The sequence below is a fragment of the Sycon ciliatum genome, chromosome 8 (genome assembly GCF_964019385.1).
Source record: "Sycon ciliatum chromosome 8, ocSycCili1.1, whole genome shotgun sequence".
NCBI classification, from domain to species: Eukaryota; Metazoa; Porifera; class Calcarea; order Leucosolenida; family Sycettidae; genus Sycon; species Sycon ciliatum.
The window spans coordinates 14838341-14862148 of NC_088650.1; the positions used below are offsets into that span (position 1 = coordinate 14838341).

At 47.1% G+C, this 23808-nt stretch overlaps 1 protein-coding gene across 1 annotated transcript in view; it reads left to right on the forward strand.

The window, feature by feature from the left end:
• Positions 1–23014, forward strand: part of LOC135823784 (mucin-2-like) — a 29151-nt gene extending 6137 nt beyond the window's left edge. Inside the window, exons 5-19 of the mRNA XM_065336629.1 lie at positions 204–437; positions 1405–1995; positions 2577–2609; positions 3111–3332; positions 4375–4977; positions 5548–5574; positions 6019–6249; positions 7459–8154; positions 12239–12904; positions 13783–14448; positions 14869–17609; positions 18261–18415; positions 20151–20296; positions 21870–22065; positions 22507–23014. Coding sequence (XP_065192701.1) covers positions 6024–6249; positions 7459–8154; positions 12239–12904; positions 13783–14448; positions 14869–17609; positions 18261–18415; positions 20151–20296; positions 21870–22065; positions 22507–22549 — 5535 coding nt within the window. The 5' untranslated portion in view covers positions 204–437; positions 1405–1995; positions 2577–2609; ... (2 more) ...; positions 5548–5574; positions 6019–6023 and the 3' untranslated portion in view covers positions 22550–23014. The remainder of the gene's footprint in view (positions 1–203; positions 438–1404; positions 1996–2576; positions 2610–3110; positions 3333–4374; positions 4978–5547; positions 5575–6018; positions 6250–7458; positions 8155–12238; positions 12905–13782; positions 14449–14868; positions 17610–18260; positions 18416–20150; positions 20297–21869; positions 22066–22506) is intronic.
• The last annotated feature ends 794 nt before the right edge of the window (positions 23015–23808 follow it).

The window sequence follows — 23808 nt, forward strand, 5'->3', positions numbered from 1 at the left end:
AAAAAACATTCGAGACAGCTCCCCCCCCCCCCCCCCCCCCTGTTTAGGACTCAAGGACTCAAAAAATTGCAAAAATCACTTTTCATGCATTCTCAGAAAATGTAATTCTACATTGTTTCTTTTAAAAGTGTAGTGCTACATTTACTGTGTTTCTGAAGAAAATCATTGCCATGTGGTTGGCATTGCTTGCACTTTTCCTGCAGGGTGTATTTCCTATCCAACTCAGTGCTGTGGCCCGCCAGTATGCTACGATACTCAATCGCCCACGTTCTTGACGACATTGCAGAACTACGCAATAGCTTGCAGCGGTGACGCATCATTGTGCAACCCGCTCCCTTTCACCGTGTGCCAGTATATACCCAGCAACGGCAGCTGTGTTGGCTCTGGTTTGTTCTCAATTGCACCACCGACTGCACCACCCACTGCACCGGCAACAAGTAAGACAATGGGAAGCACACTGTGATTTCTTGCATTACACTTTGGGTGTGGCAACGTCAGTGCTTAGGATTTCGATTCCCTGTTATAAACGCATTGCCTGTTCCATATTACCACACGAAGAGACAAAGCCAGTAGTCAATCTGATGAGGTACCATTACTTCTCAAATCAGTACCTGGTGACAATGTGACGAAGCGCAATGACGTCAATTTATGCAGCGTATTGGCGGAAAAACTGTGCTGAAACGTACCCAGGCTGAACGATCCATGAATACATAGTCAAACCAAGAGCACTTAGTGTACGCCCTGGGACGACTGCGTCCTTAAAACCCCACACTGGCGGAGCAACACATACTCGTTGTGTTGGAGAGGAGAATTTCAACGACTTCAATGAAACCTAAGAAAAAAACAATAATACAGAGTTGGGCGCATGAAGATATCCATTCGAGAAAAATTGAATGAGGTAAAGGATGAAAGGATGTTATATGCACATCTACAACAAATATATCAGTAAGGCAGACGGCATCAGCAAGCAGGGCCCCATGCCCAATGTAAACCTCTATTGGGGAGACTAGATGGTAGCCAATCACGGCAGAAAAGCAAGATTGTCATGTGCACTAACAAACATTTAGAATGGAAATGGTAATTACCTTTACTTTTCAAAGCTCTGCTTTCTTCCACTAGAAGGAGGGAGATCTTCAATTGTACAATTCATATAATGCTCCAAACTAAGAAATTTGATTTTTGCCTAAGCTGCAGAAAGTGGCCAATGTCCTTGATCGAGCCTAGAACATAGAAGGCTGTCTGATGATCTTCGCCTGGCAGCAAACTAGGCGTTACAATAAACCCGAACGTCCTCTGCAGAGTCTGCTTTGTTTCTTCGAACTGTGATCTCAAATTTCGTGTACACTGATTCTTAAGCGCTGCTTTCTTTCCTTGGTGCTTGTCTTTGATTGGTTTGTCTTACAGCACCGTCGCCTCCTCCAGTCAATCCATCAGTCAATCCATCGGTCACTCCACCGGCCACTCAGCCAGTCACCTGTCCACCAGGATACGAGTATATCGGAATTCCCACATTCAATCCAGGAACTGGTGCATTCACATTCCCAATTGGAAGTTTCCCAACAGTTGATCTTCCTACAGGAAATATTCCAACTGGTTTCCCTACAGTGGGCAGTCTTCCGACGTTTGATATTCCAACTGGCAGTCCTCCTACAATAGGTTCTCTACCAAGTTTCCCAACAGACTTTCCCACTTTCAATATTCCTACAGGTTCTGTTCCATCAATACCTACAGTCGATATTCCAACAGGTTTCCCGACTTTTGACATTCCAACAGGTAGTTTCCCCACTGTGGATATTCCAACAGGTTTTCCAAGTATACCAACTGTTGATCTTGGAAGTGTCCCAACTGTTCCCACCAACTTTCCCAGTGTGCCAACTGGTTTCCCCAGCATACCCACAGGTTTCCCGAGCGTGAGCTTTCCAAATCTGCCAACTGGAGTTCCAGCGGGATGCTTCCCGATTCCAACTACACTGCCTCTGGGAGCTACAACGCAAGGTAAATTACCGATGTAACGTAAACGCAGTATGATCGGGCGCCAGTAGACATGTTTCCCAATATCTTGCGCCCTAGAACCTCGACAGAACTTTGGAATGTACCATTGAAGATATAAAAAAAGTAGCATGAAGCAGAAAGCCCTGTTTTTTTTCGCACTCTGTTTTTCTGCTCATTCACTATACTTATGGTTTTCTTCATTAATTTTTATATTGACTCGTTAACATATGTGAGACTTGTTATGGCACAGAGGTGCACTTCCGGGTTGGATGATTCTCGATGCTACATGCAGGGGCACATCTCCCCCGAAGATTCAGTAGAACTGCCCGTATCCAGGAAAATTGGAACGGCCACTGCCCCAAACTAGCAATTGCCTGCAACTTCAAACATACCCACTAATTGCATACAAAAAAGAACCCGTTATATAACCAATAAAAAATAATTTTTGCAGTGATTATTGTAGAATAGTCATGTTTTGTAGCTTGGAAGTTGCATGTTAGACGGGAGTGCGTGGATGTGGGGAGATTAGGCGAGTTTTACTGCAATCTCACTTGCATAACTTGTGTTTGTGACTTGTGTTTCAGCATCAAGTCAACCAACTCTTAACCCTACTCCACGTAAGTTCACTTCAGACGAAATCGAACAAAGAAACGCATCACATGACTTTACTTCAAACACTCGACCCGTGTCTGTTTGCTGTGAATGGCACTCTAGTTTCATCAAATGTTCGCCCACTGCCCTTGATCAAGGTGAAAAAGCGAATCTGGCTCCAATGGAGTTTGCGAATCCATAAACAAATATAATATAGAAATGGAAAAGGACCTAGGAACTACAAGTTACGCTGTAATGTCCACGAACACCACCAGTTACTAAACAATCAGCTCATACGATAACATTGCACGCCACTGACTGACAGTACTGACGTTCTACGTTCTACGTTCCTTGGTCCTTTTTTCTTTTCTATAAATTAATCCTCTTGATTGAAGGCTGCTCGCAGCACACAGCCACTGCAATGTAGCTATACGCTTACACTCAAGTAGACATCAGGACTACTGTGTTTCTGAAGAGAATCATTGGCATTTGCCATGTGTTTGGCATTGCTTGCACTTTTCCTGCAGGGTGTATTTCCTATCCCACTCAGTGCTGTGGCCCGCCAGTATGCTATGATACTCAATCACCCACGTTCTTGACGACATTGCAGGACTACGCTTTAACTTGCCGTGGTGATGCATCATTGTGCAACCCGCTCCCTTTCACCGTGTGCCAGTATATACCCAGCAACGACAGCTGTGTTGGCTCTGGTTTGTTCTCAATTGCACCACCCACTGCACCGGCAACAAGTAAGACAATGAGAAGCACACCGTGATTTCTTGCATTACACTTGGTTGTGACAACCACATGGATGCCCTGAATAGAATTTCAGTCTTTGACCAATTTGTGGTGACTCACCTCCCACTACATAGGGGCTGCATCTGTGCCTTGATCCTAGAGGGTGGTGGCGGTCCTACGGATGCGGAAACCTCGGCTTCCAGCCGAGTCTCACGAGACCCGTGAAGTTTTTTGAATGAAATTGTTGTGACAACGTCAGTGCTTTTGATTACGATTCCTTGTAGTAGACGTATTAACTGATTCTGTACCTTTGTCAGACTAGACTAGATGTTTGCCCCTTGTCTCGTATGGGCTTGTGTTGGGGAGGTAGACAGTCATTTGCCCTGCATATGGTCTCTGCTTCATAGGGAAATTAGACTGCTTTAATGTAAGAAATAGAACATTTGCATCCAGTCTTCTGTTGGCACGACATTGTGAGCTCAAATTCACGCGAGGGTGCCGGTCATTGCAAGCTCTTATCTGCAAAATAAACCGTACGGCAGTTCACATTGCTTGCTTGACACTGTACAGCATCCCGCAGACCGGTTCAGTGATAGGTTGGTTGCGTGCACTACAATCATGGTTGTGAATTGATCGCTCCGATACCGTGTACCATGTTGTGGAAATTTTGTGGAACACTTGGGAAAATATTCATTCTTGTGTTTATCTTGTCCATGAAAGAGGATATTATACCATGACACTCTTCGCTTTAAAAAAAAAATATTTCGTGACTGTAATTGATCTTGACTGCCCTGTGTGCTGATGCAAGGTCGGAAAGTTCACATGGTCAGAATGGCCGTTGCCACAACTATTATAGTGGTCGAGCAAGTGCATCCATATTCAACCAAATGAGAACTAGGTCTTAACCCTTTAACTGCCGCTACATTTTCATGTGCAGCCTATACCAAGCAGTTTCAAATCTCACTATGGCCACAAAAAAAGAGATGACCATTTCTCTCACACATTTTAATGGGCCTTTTTCTTGTGTTTGCCTTCAATCGGTTTGCCCTGCAGCACCTGCTCCTCCTCCAGTCACTCCATCAGTCACTCCAACGGTCACTCAGCCAGTCACCTGTCCACCAGGTTATGAATACATTGGATTTCCCACATTCAATCCAGGAACTGGTGCATTCACATTCCCAATTGGAAGTTTCCCAACAGTTGATCTTCCTACAGGAAATATTCCAACTGGTTTCCCTACAGTGGGCAGTCTTCCAACGTTTGATATTCCAACTGGCAGTCCTCCTACAATAGGTTCTCTACCAAGTTTCCCAACAGACTTTCCAACATTCAATATTCCTACAGGTTCTGTTCCATCAATACCTACCGTCGATATTCCAACAGGTTTCCCTACTTTCGACATTCCAACAGGTAGTTTCCCCACTGTGGATATTCCAACAGGTTTTCCAAGTATACCAACTGTTGATCTTGGAAGTGTCCCAACTGTTCCCACCAACTTTCCCAGTGTGCCAACTGGTTTCCCAAGCATACCCACAGGTTTCCCCAGTGTGAGCATTCCCAATCTGCCAACTGGAGTTCCTGTAGGATGTTTCCCGATTCCAACCACACTGCCACTGGGCGCAACAACGCAGGCACAGAGTCTGCCGACAACTCAAGGTAGGGACAACTAAGTCAGTGTAGTTTGCATGTTGATTTCCTCAACAGGTTTTCGTCGCAATTCGTTCACGGCCTGGGTGCGGGGGGGGGGGGGCTGAATGCCCGCAATCCTCCGTTGAGGATCAAGACATGCTGTGCAAGTGTTGGCGCATGAATTTAGCACTGCTGCCAGGAATGCACTGTGTCCATGAACTGATCTGCTGTGCACCATCCTGTGCACTTTCTTGCAGTGTTTTGCAGTGTTTTGCAATATCAGGCCACTCTGACATTGATGCGTTGAGCCGATGGGGAATACATTGTTGTTCAATAGATGCTAGCATGGCCACATGGTTGCCCGGTGGTTCTGAGCTCCGCTGATATGGCCTAACCAGCTGAGCTAGGTGTACGGAGTTTGAGTTCATTTGCAACTGCTTGGTAATAGACTGGATGATTGTTTAGTGATAAACTGGCTGATTTGATCATGCTATAATGCTTGTTTATGCGTCTGTGGCTCAAACTTTAAACCACCAACGAGATCACGGATTGCTTCGTGTTTGTATTATGTGTGTGTGTGTGTCTTTGTTTATTCAGCTCCACCTCCAACTGTTACGATTGCCAGTAAGTTGTGATCATGGGATCACGGTCTAAAAATTCGATGGAAATGCTTTGGGGGTTTGTAAACGATCAAAACATGTTGTAATGTGGCCATGCGATCATGCTTGGCAAAGAGTGCTGCTAATTTTGCAATGCTCGATGTTTTTACAACAGTCAAAATTCAGCTGAAGTTTGGGGGTGTTCATGCACATTTCCCCCAAGGGATGTGGCCCAAATTACGTTGAACTATGAACTTTGACTGGAAAGACAATCCCATGGTGCGCACAAATGTTTGCTGGATACAATACGACAACAAAAGCATACATACTTGTTTTTCGGTGCTCTCTTGATTAACTGTTGATTCCCAACACATTTACTTCCTAACCTGCGGCCATGCCTTGTTCAATAGCGTAGCGTGTTTAAGTAGAAGTGCTGAATGAATGTTGTGTGTCGCATTGTCACTGCCAGGGTGTATGTCCATACCACGGGAGTGCTGTGGCGAGCCGTACTGCGTCGACACAAACTTTCCGAACGCGACGACCATCTCGGTGGACTATCTTACGCGTTGTGGGGACCCGACGTTGACATGTAACCCGCAGCGTTTCGCTCAGTGCAGCCTCAGCCCTACCACTGGTGTCTGCGAGCAGACTGGCGCAATCTCTTTTGCTCCAAGCTTTCCCGTTACCACGCCGTTCAGAAGTAAGTCCTGTAGAACATATCTGATCCAGACCTCGCGTATTTATTCTTTAATTTCACACATAGAAGGAAGTGAGGGAGAATCCAATTACGGATCAAGAGCAAAGATGCAAAGAAAGAAAGGGGGAAAGAGAAAAAATAGATAATCGATACAGACTGGATCGTATCAATATCGTACCATCTCCTAAACCGCACTTCGCCTCCTACGCTTGAGAAAGGTGTTGTACTTCCATAGAAGACATCTGAACTGATTGACATTTAAAAAGACATGCTGCCAGCTCTGAGTGTATTGTGTTTCTCAATGTTACCGACCCGATTTAAGTGAGCCTTAACTGAGGCTATTGGCTGATATGTCCTGTAAAGTTCGATCCTTGAACTTATTACACGCACGCACACACACATCAAACCAGTTCCTGCATATATTTTTTTGTAAGCGCTGTGCTTCTATATTTTCAACTCTCCTCTACCCCATGCCAATAATGACTCCCCTCGTCCCCATGCTAATAATGACTCCCCTCTACCCCATGCTAATAATGACTCCCCTCTACCCCATGCCAATAATGACTCCCCTCTACCCCATGCTAATAATGACTCCCCTCTACCCCATGCTAATAATGACTCCCCTCTACCCCATGCTAATAATGACTCCCCTCGTCCCCATGCTAATAATGACTCCCCTCTACCCCATGCCATTAATGGAGACTGCGCTTATAATGGAGACGGTGCTTGCATTTTTTTCAACCAATAATTCTCTACAGAGGAGGAAGAAATCCATGCTAGATATCATGCATGCAACGCCGAATTCCACTGAGACCGTGCTAATAATAGAGACTGTGCTTATAATGTTTCGAAAGGTGCTCGCGGTGCTCCAGTAATAGAGACTGCGCTAGTAATGGAGACTTGTGCTTGAATAGAGAACATCTGGAAGTCTGCAAAGCTCAGCTCCTGCTTCTTGTTTTGTGTGTTTCTTTTCCGGTATATTGTGTGACACCAGAGTTACACGAAACACAGGAGTTATATGTAGGCACTGTATGACTGGTCGTCTAAAGGATGTCTTTTCGATGTCAAGTGACATGCATTAGTGTCAAAAATAGTCATTCTACGTGAAATGGTTGCATTCATGTTAACTTCATGTCACTGCAGAGTACTTGGGCATCATGTCAAAATCTGCATTTCTGAAGCCTTTCCTGCATCTGTGTTCTGTACTTGCAGCTGCAACTCCTCCACCAGTCACCCCACCGGTTACCCAGCCAGTCAGCTGTCCACCAGGATATGAATACATTGGAGTTCCCACATTCAATCCAGGAACTGGTGCATTCACATTCCCAATTGGAAGTTTCCCAACAGTAGATCTTCCTACAGGAAATATACCAACTGGTTTCCCTACAGTGGGCAGTCTTCCAACGTTTGATATTCCAACTGGCAGTCCTCCTACAATAGGTTCTCTACCAAGTTTCCCAACAGACTTTCCAACATTCAATATTCCTACAGGTTCTGTTCCATCAATACCTACAGTCGATATTCCAACAGGTTTCCCTACTTTCGACATTCCAACAGGTAGTTTCCCCACTGTGGATATTCCAACAGGTTTTCCAAGTATACCAACTGTTGATCTTGGAAGTGTCCCAACTGTTCCCACCAACTTTCCCAGCGTGCCAACTGGTTTCCCAAGCATACCCACAGGTTTCCCCAGTGTGAGCATTCCCAATCTGCCAACTGGAGTTCCAGCAGGATGTTTCCCAATTCCGACCACGTTGCCACTGGGAGCAACAACAACGGGCCGCGCACCAACCAGCACTCCTGCAGCGCCGACAACACCACAAGCAGTTGCTTCAACAACCCCGCTCTTTGCCACTGGTGGTGTAACAACATCTCAGGCAACAACTCAACCTCGTCAGACCACGCCAGGTAAATTAGTTGTCTTCCCAGTTATTCAATACTCCACAAAATCGCTTTAAAAGTGTGGATATGAACATCATTCTTTTTACTTTTTAAATATACTATGATTCTACTCAAGTGTAGCAGTATCCAATAACATTGAAACGGAACTCCGACGAACATCTGTCCTTTCCTGAAGAACAGGGCAATCATTTCATCTACATTTGTCCGGAGGGCTGTTTGTTCAAAGTGTGTTCTGGCAAGCCGTTACAACATGGATTTACACTGCTTTCCCTCTAAGGCGAGACCAAAAAATAGACATTCCCGGGCCCTCCCGCACCAAAATCGAGCCAAAGCCAATTTGTTTTTTTGAACAATTCATACATGTACAGTACTGATCGTGTGAGTAGATCTGTGACGTGGAGTCACACAAACCTGAGCTTGTACGGCTCCCAGATGTAGAGATCAGGGTCATCGTTGGTCGAAATATAGAATAATTGAACGGGTAAACCGCGTACCTGTTGTCTGTAAAAAAAATTGAAAAACATTACCGGAAAATGCTGTGAAAAAAAGTTCAACATGGCATGCACACATTATAGTCATGTACATACATGTACATGGGAAAAAAATAAAGAATACAATTCGCCCGCCCGCACCAATTTCACATGGGTCCTGACCGGGAATCTCGATTTTATTTTGGTCTCGCCTAAAGATCCAAACTACTTATTTTTAAACAAACGGTGAGGAGACAATAATTTGATACCGTATTATCTCTAATATCAGCACGGTCCTTTATTTTTTCAATGTACCTCTGCCCCGTGCTATTAATGGAGACGTTCCTTTATTGGAGACTGTTCCATTAATGTTTCAACCTCATTTCAGAGGCATGTTGCCATGCCAAATTCATGTCAGACACACACATTTCAGGGTTTTTTCGTCTGTACAGATAATGAATTTTGCACAGTGTGCTTATAATGGAGACTGAGCACTTTATTTTTTGAATGCCGCCCCAAGGTGTTCTATTATTGGAGACGTGCTATTATTGGAGACTGTGCTTATATTAGAGATAATACGGTAACCGCAATCAAGCACATAGTCTCCACCGTTCTACATTGCATGAATAAAGTACACAAATGTCGGTTCAGCTCATTTTTTTGATTGTGGTTGTCTACTAATTTTTGACGTATATTTATCACATCGTCAAGAGCAGTAAAATTTGGGTTGTGATGATTTCCGCAAAAAAATGTTTCTCTAAAAGTAAGCTGCATAAATCGTCGACTGTCACTTCCAAATTCTATTATTCTGTTACTGTATAGCAGGGAATTTTCGGACGGAAATATTTTCGGACAAAGCCGAATTTCGACCTTTCGTACGGATTTTATATTCGTACATACTAAATGCACATGTTCGCAAGCAGTACACATGAACAAATTTTAGTACGGAATTAATTTTAGTACAAAAAAGGCCGTATACGAAATCGAACGAAAATAAATTTCGTCCGAAAATGTCGTGCTTTACAGTATCCCATGCGGTGATTATACAGGCGAAGCGCCAGCACCGAAAAAGAGCCCTAAAAGTTGCACTTTTATTTTCCAAATCCGACCCCAGGCCCGGGAAATTTGAAACTCAGCTCAATATCGCCAAAAAGAGACTATTTTATCCCTTGCTCACAAGAGCTTCCCTGGTGGTATCGTCTTGTTCCGAGGCAATGTTTGGGAAGGTGCGGGCATTAGCTGCCCTCAGTTTCGCGGAAAGCTCCAAGCGACATCATTTTCCTCGCTTTCTCGCCAGAGTTTTCAAGACCGACGCAACTCGTCGTCAAAAAGTACTCAGCGTGGATTTCGTGCCGAATTCCGCCCCAAACAATTTAGGCTGACCTCTCGCCACCAATCGAACCCACTGATATGTATCTACCTATACACGAGCAATGGTTTGAGCCCAAAGAAGGACAACTTCACAACGAGCATACTTTCTGAGGGTAATATTTTCTATGTATATCAGTATTAGAACACCATCAAGACGACAATTTGACCAGCAGAAAGACATAAAGTTGCACTACAAATACAGCAGCTGTATAAACATAAATAATTGAACAGAAAACTATGTAACTGGATCCCACCAAAAACAGTAAAGCATCCCAAATAGTATGCGCATACACATATACATGAAGGAAGGCTATGTTGCCACCATACACTGGCTACGCACACGGACATAATTCTGGAGAGCTGAGCATCAGCGTGCGCACACCCCCACACACACATCTGCATGCACGCACGCACACCCACACATGCGCATGCACACGCGCGCGCGCGCACACACACACCCACATATACCCATGCACGCGCGCACACACACCTGCCCTGTGCTGTCGAGCCACTGCCACAAGGGTTGCGTGGGCCTCGAAGGCACCGGAGAGAGAATAGGAGAACGCAGTCCCATAGATACACACACACGCGCACACACAAACACACACACACACACACATGTACACAACACGTGCAAGTACACACGTGGCAGCTTACTACAAGAGAATCACACAAGTTCACATGCGGCATGAACTGTATTCACAGTTGGTCATACTGTCTTGGGCATATGAGGGAGGAGCAGGAGAGTGAGTACGTGACTCAGACACAATGCGCTTCGACATGCTAGCACATGCACCGGTTTCGGACAGTGGCAGAACGTGACGAAGAGAGAGAGAGAGAGAGAGAGAGAGAGAGAGAGAGAGAGAGAGAGAGAGAGAGAGAGAGAGAGAGAGAGAGAGAGAGCACCAGCGTTCCAGCTCAAGCTCCAATTTCTAGTTGCTTCTCCTGGTCACAGGGAACACAGAACAGGGCTCAGGCAGTGCTGAGGAAGTGCTTGTACTTGGTGCAGTGTCGTGAGCAGGATAAACTTCCAACATCTCTACACAGTGTAGCTCTTCAGGCGCACACGAAGACTCAGAAACCGGAATATACTTTACATGATGATTGAAAGTCCAGCAGCACAACAAAACTTCCAAGGACTGGTTTGGCACTAGCTTCCGTCTCATTGGCGTGTGCCCAGCCAGTTTTGGAAAGAAAGAGTAGACGTTCATTCCTCGTTCAACTTGCAATGAACTGGAGACAACACAAACCAACAAGATGACGATGGTTGTCATCAGCTCATGTGTTCACCACCGCAGTGCTACCATTCACTTTCCTGCTCCAAATGCACTACCAGGCTGCATGGTACTACTGTCGTGGACATGGAAATCAGGTCGCACGGATAGCGGCCCCAGGGCGCTGGCCATGCAGCCGTAGCACGGTTTATCATGCGCTGCTGATGGTCGCATTGGATCAACATGTGCACTGCATGCAACGTTCTGTACGCGCTGAGGGCGCCGGCCCCGGTCAATCGACTGGATTTCCATGTCCGCGACAGTACGATGTGTCGATAATAGACCGTGATTTGCATTTTCCAATGATTAGGACTGGTATTATTTCTATTATTCACACATAGAAAGAAAACAAGGGGCAAGATTTGATATGGATTATGTGGTTGTTGGCTATGTCACCATTTGAAAGAGGGTTGCAACCGTGATAGCACTGTAATATGAGTTTAAACCTACGTATTGCATGGTATACTCAACAGTTGGTGAGCAGAGAATTTCGTGCCGAATTCCGCCCCAAGGTTGTGCACAGCAAACAACTTGATATATCATTAGCCCTACCCTTGTGCTATACGTACCCGTTGTGCCGATCGAGCCTGAGCCCTCTACTCGACTCCACGGTCCAATGACATTCGGTCATCATGGCCAAATTCAAGTCACTCAAGTGTTGAGAAGTGTCTACGTCGTCGCACACGGCATGTGTCGACATACAAAAATATGTATACGATAGAGAAAGAACTACTGAAGAGCAACCAACTGGTTTCAGCATTCTCCTTCAAAGGATAGGTCGGTGGCAGAGGACCAAAGCCGGACAATAGTTGGAAATTCTCAGCGTTGAATTTCTACAGGCTGTAGATACCTGGAAAAGCTCGTTTTCCCGCCACGGAAAATAAAAAAGTCTTGATTTGGGGTGCTGGCGCTTCGAATGTATAGAAGTATTGCTTTGTCTTGAGATCTCAATTCTCTCTTCTGTGTTCGCTGCAGCTCCACCAACTATTCCAGTAGTCAGCTGTCCACCAGGATATGAATACATTGGAGTTCCCACATTCAATCCAGGAACGGGTGCATTCACATTCCCAATTGGAAGTTTCCCAACAGTTGATCTTCCTACAGGAAATATTCCAACTGGTTTCCCTACAGTGGGCAGTCTTCCAACGTTTGATATTCCAACTGGCAGTCCTCCTACAATAGGTTCTCTACCAAGTTTCCCAACAGACTTTCCAACATTCAATATTCCTACAGGTTCTGTTCCATCAATACCTACAGTCGATATTCCAACAGGTTTCCCTACTTTCGACATTCCAACAGGTAGTTTCCCCACTGTGGATATTCCAACAGGTTTTCCAAGTATTCCAACTGTTGATCTTGGAAGTGTCCCAACTGTTCCCACAAACTTTCCCAGTGTGCCAACTGGTTTCCCAAGCATACCCACAGGTTTCCCCAGTGTGAGCATTCCAAATCTGCCAACAGGAGTTCCAGCGGGATGTTTCCCAATTCCGACCACACTGCCACTGGGAGCAACGACAACGGGCCGTGCCCCAACCAGCACTCCTGCACCACCGGCAACACCTCGTGTGTCCACCCCGGTGGCAACAACTGGAGGCGCCCCAACGTCTCCGCCAACAACCCCACCCAGTCCTACAACACCAGGTAAATCATCACTCCTCTGCAAACCCTTTTTCTAATGGATCCTATCTAATGCACGATGATAGCATATTGTTGTCATTGCAGTACTTAGAACATATCACACTCACCACCGTAGTGGTTTTCCTGAAATGAGTAGAAGCAGCCACATAATAGAAAAATAGCCGATAACGTTTAAACCAATCAAGAACCGCCATCAAGCGGGAGGAAGGCCGCAAAATCAAGTGAAACAGCATGGCCAGTGGTGAGTATGTGTGACTGGGCAGCAGGGGAGCGCCTGCACACAATGACTCCGTACATTCCTAGCCACGACCGTTCAACCGGGCGAGAGGAAAAACACAACTTTCGGCCAAAAAAACTTTCTACTTCATTAATTCCTGCCGAGCTGCCAGTCGGACCCAAGAAGAGAGACAACAAGAAATTGTATGTAATAACCGGTGTATGTCAGAATCATAAGCCGCACACATCGGCATAGAATATCAAGAAGGACAGCAGAAGACCCCCATGAAACCAGGGTGGGTGGGTGGGCAACTTCAACTGTCACGAGGAAAACAAAGACCACGATGGCAGGTTCAACGGAGTTGCGCAGAACAAGAGCAAATGCAATAACATATTTTTGAGTGACAAGTACGTTTTTTGCACTCTTTCGCTACGGTCAGCCGTGAAAAAACAAATCATTTGCAGCTGATGCATTTAGAATTCTCCCTGCAAGTCAGCACATGCGTAAGAACTTCTCCTGCAAGAGTTGCGATGGAATGATAGTGGGGATGATCAGGCGGTGTTGAAGGATTTCTGCTTTCTTCAATAATCCGTAATTGAGATTCTCACAATCTCTCTTTGAGCATGTGCTAACACTACCATACTTTCTTCTGTGTTTGCTGCAGCTCCACCAACTATTCCAGTCGTCAGCTGTCCACCAGGATATGAATACATTGGAGTTCCCACATTCAATCCAGGAACTGGTGCATTCACATTCCCAATTGGAAGTTTCCCAACAGTTGATCTTCCTACAGGAAATATTCCAACTGGTTTCCCTACAGTGGGCAGTCTTCCAACGTTTGATATTCCAACTGGCAGTCCTCCTACAATAGGTTCTCTACCAAGCTTCCCAACAGACTTTCCAACATTCAATATTCCTACAGGTTCTGTTCCATCAATACCTACAGTCGATATTCCAACAGGTTTCCCTACTTTCGATATTCCAACAGGTAGTTTCCCCACTGTGGATATTCCAACAGGTTTTCCAAGTATTCCAACGGTTGATCTTGGAAGTGTCCCAACTGTTCCCACCAACTTTCCCAGCGTGCCAACTGGTTTCCCAAGCATACCCACAGGTTTCCCCAGTGTGAGCATTCCAAATCTGCCGACTGGAGTTCCTGTAGGATGTTTCCCAATTCCGACCACGCTGCCACTGGGAGCAACAACAACAGCCCGTGCCCCAACCAGCACTCCTGCAGCGCCGACAACACCTCGTGTGTCCACCCCGGTGGCAACAACTGGAGGCGCCCCAACGTCTCCGCCAACAACCCCACCAAGTCCTACAACACCAGGTAAATCATCACTCCTCTGCAAACCCCTTTTTATCTGTCTGCTGGCATTGAGTTCCCACACATTTCAGAGAAAACACTGATTGAAATTTTATTAAAAACATACTGAAACAAAGAGGTCTTCTGGAAATATCCTCTTTTTGTCGATGACATTTTGTGACTTGATGGCAGGGGTTCAAGTGGTGTTGACCTAAACTAAAAAGTGACGTGACCTGAGTAAGTCTATTGAAAGGACCAACGCAAGTGTCAGTGTTCATGTATGAACATTTGTCAGGGTAGGACGTGGGAGAGGGTAGGGGTATCAGGAGGAAATGAATAATTTCAAAATGATCTTTTTTGAGCAAGTGACACTCCAAATGTGAAGTTTTCACTTTCTATGAATATGTGCTTACATTTTCATACTTTCTTCTGTGTTTGCTGCAGCCCCGCCAACTATTCCAGTTGTCAGCTGTCCACCAGGATATGAGTATATTGGAGTTCCCACATTCAATCCAGGAACGGGTGCATTCACATTCCCAATTGGAAGTTTCCCAACAGTTGATCTTCCTACAGGAAATATTCCAACTGGTTTCCCTACAGCGGGCAGTCTTCCAACGTTTGATATTCCAACTGGCAGTCCTCCTACAATAGGTTCTCTACCAAGTTTCCCAACAGACTTTCCAACATTCAATATTCCTACAGGTTCTGTTCCATCAATACCTACAGTCGATATTCCAACAGGTTTCCCTACTTTCGACATTCCAACAGGTAGTTTCCCCACTGTGGATATTCCAACAGGTTTTCCAAGTATACCAACTGTTGATCTTGGAAGTGTCCCAACTGTTCCCACCAACTTTCCCAGCGTGCCAACTGGTTTCCCAAGCATACCCACAGGTTTCCCCAGTGTGAGCATTCCCAATCTGCCCACAGGAGTTCCAGTGGGATGTTTCCCGATTCCAACCACACTGCCCCTGGGAACAACGGCAGCCACTGCCCAGACAACACCTACAGTCCAGGCGACAACTACGGTTGCTGCTACTCCTCCTGTGACCACACCTATCGTACCCACCTTCGGTTTCTCAACTCAACCAGTAACAACTCCGGCAGTAACAACTCCGGCTGTGACAACTCCCGCCGTGACAACTCCGGCTGTAACAACCCCGGCTGTGACAACTCCCGCCGTGACAACTCCGGCTGTAACAACCCCGGGAGTTTCAACTCCATCTGTGCCAATTGTCACTACACCATCTGTGCCAATTGTCTCTACCCCATCTGTGCCTACATTTGGCTTTACAACTCCCACGGTAGCAACTCCGCTGGTGACGACTCCAGCTGTTTCAACACCTTCTTTGCCCATTGTCACCACGCCATCAGTCCCAACGTTTGGCCCCTCTAGTCCAACAGTTTCAATACCAGCTTTCACCACTCCTGGAGTGTCAAGTCCAGGAGCAACTACCCAGGCAGCCACAACAGGGGCTGCTACAACTGCGGCTGGTACGACTGCTGCTGCTTCAACTGCTGCTGCAACAACAGCAGCCGCTACAACTGGAGCTGCTACAACTGGAGCCGCTACAACCGGAGCTGCTACGACTGCAGCCGGTACAACAGGCGCTGGCACGAGTGCTGGAGCAACAACAGCAGCTCCTACAACCGCAGCAGCTACAACAGCAGCAGGAACAACTGCTGCTGCTACAACAGCGGCTGGCACAACTGCAGCTCCTCCAACCTTGGCTGCCACAACTGCAGCGGGAACAACCATGGCCGGCACAACTGCAGCTGCTACGACTGCTGCTGCTTCAACTGCCGCTGCTACAACTGCTGCTGCTACGACAGGAGCTGCTACGACTGCAGCTGCTACAACTGGAGCCGCTACAACTGGAGCTGCTACGACTGCAGCCGGCACAACAGGTGCTGGCACAAGTGCTGCAGCAACAACAGCAGCTCCTACAACCGCAGCAGGTACAACAGCAGCAGGAACAACTGCTGCTGCTACAACAGCGGCTGGCACAACTGCAGCTCCTCCAACCTTGGCTGCCACAACTGCAGCTGGAACAACCATGACCGGCACAACTGCAGCTGCTACGACTGCCGCTGCTACAACTGCCGCTGCTACAACTGCTGCTGCTACGACAGGAGCTGCTACAACTGGAGCCGCTACAACTGGAGCCGCTACAACTGGAGCTGCTACGACTGCAGCCGGTACAACAGGCGCTGGCACGAGTGCTGCAGCATCAACAGCAGCTGCTACAACCGCAGCTGCTACAACAGCAGCAGGAACAACTGTGGCTGGTACAACAGTGGCTGCCACGACTGCAGCTGGTACAACAGCAGCCGGTACAACCATGGCTGGAACAACTGCAGCTGCCACGACTGCAGCTGCTACAACAGCGGCTGGAACAACTGCAGCTGGCACAACTGCAGCTGGCACAACTGCAGCTTCCACGACAGCAGCTGCTACAACAGCAGCTCCTCCAACCGTGGCTGCCACAACGGCAGCTGGAACAACCATTGCTGGCACAACCGCTGCTGCTACAACTTCTGCTGGCGCCACAACCGTGGCTGGTACAACTGCTGCTGCTACCACCAGAGCGGCTACAACGGCAGCCGGTACAACTGCAGCCGGTTCAACAGGTGCTGCCACCACTGCTGCTGCCACAACTGCTGCAGCTACAACAGCGTCGGGTGCAACTGCTGCAGCCACAACTGTTGCAGCCACAACTGCTGCAGTTACAACAGCGTCTGGTGCGACTGCTGCTGCCACCACTGCTGCTGCCACAACTGCTGCAGTTACAACAGCGTCTGGTGCGACTGCTGCTGCCACAACTGCTGAAGCTACAACAGCGTCTGGTGCAACTGCTGCTGCCACAACTGCTGCTGCCACAACTGCGGCAGCTACAACAGCGTCTGGTGCGACTGCTGCTGCCACCACTGCTGCTGCCACAACTGCTGCAGCTACAACAGCGTCTGGTGCAACTGCTGCAGCCACAACTTCTGCAGCTACAACAGCATCTGGTGCAACTGCTGCTGCTACAACTGCTGCAGGCACGGGAACTGGAGCAACCGTGGGAGCTACTTCCGCTGGTGGCACAACTGCTGCTGGTAGTAGCGCAGCTGTGAGTGGCACGACAGCAAGACCGACCACAGGATCTGCTCAACCACCAATAACATCAACAGCAGGAGAACCCGTATGTTCCTTGATAAACTTGTAATGCATGCACAAATAAAGACTTGTAGTATGAAAAGCTGCTACCATAGTTCTGGTGTAAGTTTGCCCATGGCTGTAATTGGATAGAGGCCATGGCTGTAGCTGGATTGTGGCCATTGTGCAAGCAGAGTTGCATGCATCCCAGCGATCACTGTATATCCATGCGAGTCGCGGCAGGAGTCGCATAGCTGTTAAGTGCACCCTGTGCCTCCCTTCTCACTGGCTGTTTCTTCCTTTTCCCCATCTTCTATTCTCCACTGTTCTCCACCTACCCCCTTTCTCTTCTCTTTTTCATTGTTCTCCACACTTCTCCCTTCTCTCTCTCTCTCTCCCCTCCCCCCCCCCCCCCCCCCCCTCTCTCCATCTCTCTCTCTCTCTCTCTCTCTCTCTCTCTCTCTCTCTCTCTCTCTCTCTCTCTCTCTCTCTCTCTCTCTCTCTCTCCAAACCCTGACATTGAGTTCTTCGCCCATGTATGTTATATTTTCTTGTTCAATTATGTAAACTGTGGATTTTGTGCAATGTGTGCGTGTGTGTGTGTGTGCGGGCACGTGTGTATTTGCGTGCATGCATGTGTGTGTGTGTGTATGTGTGTGTGTGTGTGTGTGTGTGTGTGTGTATGTGTATGATACAGGCGACAACAACTACCATCCCTGTCATAGTCATCTTGTCTCTGTCCGGGGTTGACGCGGATGTCATGTACACCAACGAGCAGCTGGCTGCCAGGATTCGTAGCAGTCTGGAAATCGGCCCGGTGAACGTAACAGCTCAGACAAGCTCTGGCAGCGTGTAAGTAGTTCCTCTGTGTCAGTGCTGTTGCCTGAGTGCTGCCAGTGTGCGGGGGTGCTTACAGTGTGCGTGTACAGGCAGTGTATGTGGTTGCGTTCCTCTGTGAACACTACTGAAGTTTTCCTCTGGCCATTTCGGCAGCAATGAAATTTCCCGATTTTCTCATTTTCATGCCGCGGGCCAGCCGTTACCAACCTGTGCACTGTAAAACCGGAAAGTTCAATGACCAACAAGTTAACGTTTTGGTAATTTTGGCACGATAACGTGCAGAAAGTTTAACGATGGCCACCTGGCCACCCATCTGTATGCGCATCTTTACACAGACATCTGAAACCGGGTTCGCGATAACGTTTCTTCAAATAACGAAAAAACGATTGGTAATTAAAACGATAGACTTTGTGACTCGCTAGACTTTCCGGTTTGACAGTAAATACTGGTTATATTTTGTAACTTTTTTAGTTGCAGGATTTTTTGTACTGAAAACGGGTTTATTCAAGCAATGTGACATGGAAAGAAGGAAGAAAACCAAAGATACCGGGGATGAAACTCGACGATGAAATCGAAATGAAAATTTGAAAAAAAAAAGTCTAATCCAAAGAAACTCAAGGCAAATGTAACAAGGTTGTGTAAAAGATTCAACTCAATCGCTAGACGAATGCTTTGAAAAGATATGAAGTGTGCACGGAAGCAGTATGTTTGTTGTTTTCGTTTTTTGGGGATCAATACTGGTATTGATCCAATTCTGCTACACACGGTCAAGTGAAAAAAGCTTTGTTCTGGCACAAGGGGTACTTCGTGGATGTGTGAAAAAGCCTTTTATCGGGCAATCACAGAACATGATAATTATCACAAGCCTGGCACAACAACTAACAAAAAACGAAAAATGAAATGACTTTTAAAGAAAAAGAGATTTCATTGGCGTGTTGAGTGCTCTCGAGCACCCCCAGGCTCACCGGTGCAAGCTGTTGCACTCCTGGCGTTGTTGAAGTGCCGTGCAACGCTCTAGTCTTCTGTCACATTGACGCTAACCAACATTGTTATTAGCATGTTCCCACTGAAGCTTATCATGAGGATCATGCTGTGCATTTTTTCTGATTTCTTCTCCAGTGTATGATTTATTGCATTTTAAACCATTGTGTTAATTTGCCCGTAAAAGAGGCTGAAAAGAAGAAGAAAAAAACTCCTGCTGTGTCCTATTTACAAGACTCTTTTACAGGCAAAATACAAACAATGAATGTGCAATACAAAAATTAGCGTCGAGCCGACAATAGTCGTAGAATAGCGATCAACAGAACGAGCTGAGCCGACATTTCACAAAGGCTATACTGTAATTAAAAAACGAGTGGATACGAAGGCGGTGAAGAACATTTTAGAATACAATAAAGCCTTTGTGAAATGTTGGTTCAGCTCGTTCTGTTGATCGCAATTCTAATACAAAAATTGGTAACTTTTCAAATAGAGAATAAAGGAATGCAAACCCAGCAGAGCTATGACAACTGCCAGTACCATCCTGGTTGAAGGCTAGCAGAACCTTGCTCAACTAAGCAGTTGGCAGAACCTTGCTCATTCAAGCAGTCAGCAGGTCCTTGCTCGATCAAGCAACCAGTCTTCCGGTGCAGCTTGTTGGCGTTGCAAAATTCCACCATCCTGTCTTCAGTGTATATGTTCTGAAAGAACCACCGTCTTCCAATCCTTCTGTTCATTCCGCTCTCTCTGTCTTGCTTTGCTGCTGCAGTCTGTCAGTGTACTTCTTCGTACGGGACAATGAGACAAATATGGCCGTGGACGCAGAGGCTGTTCTCTCTCGTATCAGTGTATCAAGCATCACAAATTCGCTGCTGACATCGTTCAGCGCAGCAGGTCTGACCTCTGCAGCATCCTGTAAGTGCCTCTGATCATTGGGCATATGTGTGCTTAGCCGTCTGTATGTGTGTGTGTGTGTGCATGTGTGCGTGGGTGCATGTGTGTGGGTATGTAGGGGGGTGCATGTGTGTGGGTGCATGTGTGTGTGTGTGTGTTTGTGGGTGCATGTGCGTGTGTGCGTGCCGGTGTGTGTGTGTGTGTGCATGCATGTGTGTGGGTGCATGCATGTGCGTGTGGGTGCATGTGTGTGGTGCATGTGTGTGGGTGGGTGCATGTGTGACGGTGGGTGCATGTGTGTGTGTGTGAATGTGTGTGGGTGGGTGCATGTGTGTGGGTGGGTGCATGTGTGTGGGTGCATGTGTGTGGGTGCATGTGTATGGGTGTGTGTGTGTGCATGCATGTGGGCATGTGGGTGGGTGCATGTGTGGGTGCATGTGTGTGGGTACATGTGTGTGGGTGTGTGCATGTGTGTGGGTGTGTGCATGTGTGTGTGTGTGCATGTGTGTGGGTGCATGTGTGTGGGTGCATGTGTGTGGGTGGGGCATGTTTGTGGTGCATGTGTGTGGGTGGGTGCATGTGTGTGGGTGCAAGTGTGTGGGTGCGTGTGCATGTGTGTGTGCATGTGTGTGTGTGTGTGTGTGTGTGTGTGGGTCAGAAAAGTCACTTCAAACAGCTGTGTGGTGGATACCAAGCTTAAAATAGTGGCGGTCAATTCATCAGCCTTGCAAGCTGTTGAATGGTGTAATCCCAGCACAAGTTGCTACGTCTAACATAGCTGTTCGCTATCATCGCTTCCGCGATGGGCATGTCTGAGGTCTGAGGTCTGAGGTGTGTGGGTACATGCATGTGTGTGGGGTACATGTGTGTGGGTGCATGTGTGTGGGTGCATGACAGCATGTGTGTGTGTGCATGTGTGTGGGTGCATGTGTGTGGGTTCATGTGTGTGGGTGCATGTGTGTGGGTGCATGTGTGTGGGTGCATGTGTGTGGGTGCATGTGTGTGGGTGCATGTGTGTGGGTGCATGTGTGTGGGTGCATGTGTGTGGGTGCATGTGTGTGTGTGTGTGCATGTGTGTGGGTGCATGTGTGTGGGTGCATGTGTGTGTGGGTGTGTGTGTGGGTGCATGTGTGTGGGTGGGTGCATAATGGTGCATGACACTTACTACAGTGCTGCTCAACGAAATTTGATCGCAAAAGTCACCAAATTCTGCACCAGTTCGCTGTGTTGGCAGGTCCCAAGGCTGCCCAGCTTGGCATTGACTGGATTGATCAGACTCCATTGAGCTGTACTGAAGTGTGTTTTCATCTGAGATTTCTGCTTTCTAAAATACAGGTGGTCTGCTTTTGCAGTGCATGACCGCAAGGTCAATAAGACTATTACATCATATTAACATTGCATTTCTGGTTGTGGTTTCTACTGTGTGTGTGTGTGTGTGTGTGTGTGTGTGTGTGTGTGTGTGTGTGTGTGTGTGTGTGCGCGCGTACATGCGTGTGTGTGTGTACGTGTATGTGTGTTCGTGTGTGTGTGTGTGTACGTGTGCATGTGTGCATGTGTGTGCGTGTGTGTGTGCGTGCGTACGGTCTTGTCTCAGTGTCGCCACGTCCCACTCTGCAGCCCACGGAGACGGACGACGACAGTGGCCTGGGCGGCGGTGCCATTGCCGGTATCATCATTGGTGTTCTCGCTGCTCTTGCAATACTCGCACTGCTTGCCTACTATATACGACTCAGAAAACGACGCTCAGAGTACTGGACCGATTCCACCAAGCAGAGTCGCAATAGTAAAAAGTGAGTGTGCCGCTGGCAAAGCTGGCAGATGCAAATACAAAAAGGGAAATTCCCTGTGTGCTGCTAGATCCCCGCCATGGGCTATGCAGTATCAATAATCAACACTGCCAAATGTAGAGTATTAACACGCTGCGAGATCTGTACTTTTGGCTGAGGCCGTGCACTGCCGTGCTGCTTTTAATGGGACCTGGTCATAACGGTACATGTAAATGTGAACTAGTGCAGCAGGGGATTATTGGGCAGCCCCTCGCAGTTTATGAAACACTGGACGGTGTACAGGCAGTAAATGGTGCCCACTTTTCGCGAAGGGATTACATTGAGCAGGGCATGATATATACATGTGCACGAGCAGCACTCTTTAGAACTAAAGCTTGCTGCACAGGCTTTCTTCTCATCCAGCGCGCTAAAACAGGCGTTTGTTTTTCCACGTTTTCCCCGCAGGACCGAGGTATACTTTGACAACTACTCATTCAGCAAGCCGTGAAGCGGATCACGAATCCTGGCCGTGTCCGCCTTTTTTTATATTTTTTTATACCGTTCGCCGATTGGTTTACAGCTGTGTTGGCCGATGTCACATTTGCTTGTGTTTTTCAGAATCCATCCTGCTACTTATACATGGTACACCTTGCCTTGAACTCGTGACAGGGCTAGATCAAATACTTTTTTTTCATTCCACATTAGAAGAAACAACAAGTTAGGTTTTGAACAATTCAGTTAATTAATTATTGGCTAATGATAATACTAATAATATCAGTCAATTATTTGATGAACTAGGTAGGGCTGTTTACACATTGATAGGATTGCTTGCTTGCCAACTAGGGGCTCAGTGGCTTTCCTGCCATTGCGAACTGTTGGCGAAGTTTCAGTGGCTTAGAATCATTTCACGGTCGCTTGAATCACACATTTCTGTTGGTCTGTGCCAAAAAATGTAGCTGAACGCTACTTGCAACTTCCTGTGTGTGTGTGTGTGCGAACGTGCATCTACATGTTTGTACGTGTGTCTCGGTTTGCACTGGTCAGCTTGCAAAGTACTCCAGTAAATCTTGTTACCAAAGACCACCGTGACTAGCGACCAGCCTGGTACTACAGACCACTTTGCCGGGCACGGACGGTCTCACATTCACATACTGGTTGTGCGGTGCAAAAATCTAACTAAGAACCACCTGCCACTGAAGACCGCTTTCTCTGGCCCCAAGGGGTGGTCGTTAGCCACAGGTTTTACCAAGGGGTGGTCGTTAGCCACAGGTTTTACTGTAGTTAGTTTCATACACCACAACCTACTGGAGACATGGTGGTGTTGGTACCTATGCTATAGCCTACACAGCGTTTGCCAAGCACACCCCGCTGCGCACTCAATCCATGCTCTTTATCAGGTTGTATTATGCCCTTTATCAGGGGGGGGGGGGGAGGGCATGCGCATATATACACAATTTATAACAGGAGGGATGTACCTTTATCAGGGGAGAGGATATCAGATAGGCCTTTCCCAAATCGGCCATTTATTTTGGCCTATTCGGCTTTTCGATCGGCTGAAAAAATCGCCAGAATCGGCTGAAAATTTCTGCAAAAGGTGGAAATTCGGCTCTAAAGTCGCAGCCACCTTATGCAGATAATGGCTACAGAAATTGTATTTGCATGCTATTGAGGCACTATACGGCGAATTCAGTGCGAAAATTGCGTATCCGGCTAAAAGATCGGTGATTTCTTCAAAACCACTATTTTCGGCCAGTGTTTTGGCCGGCC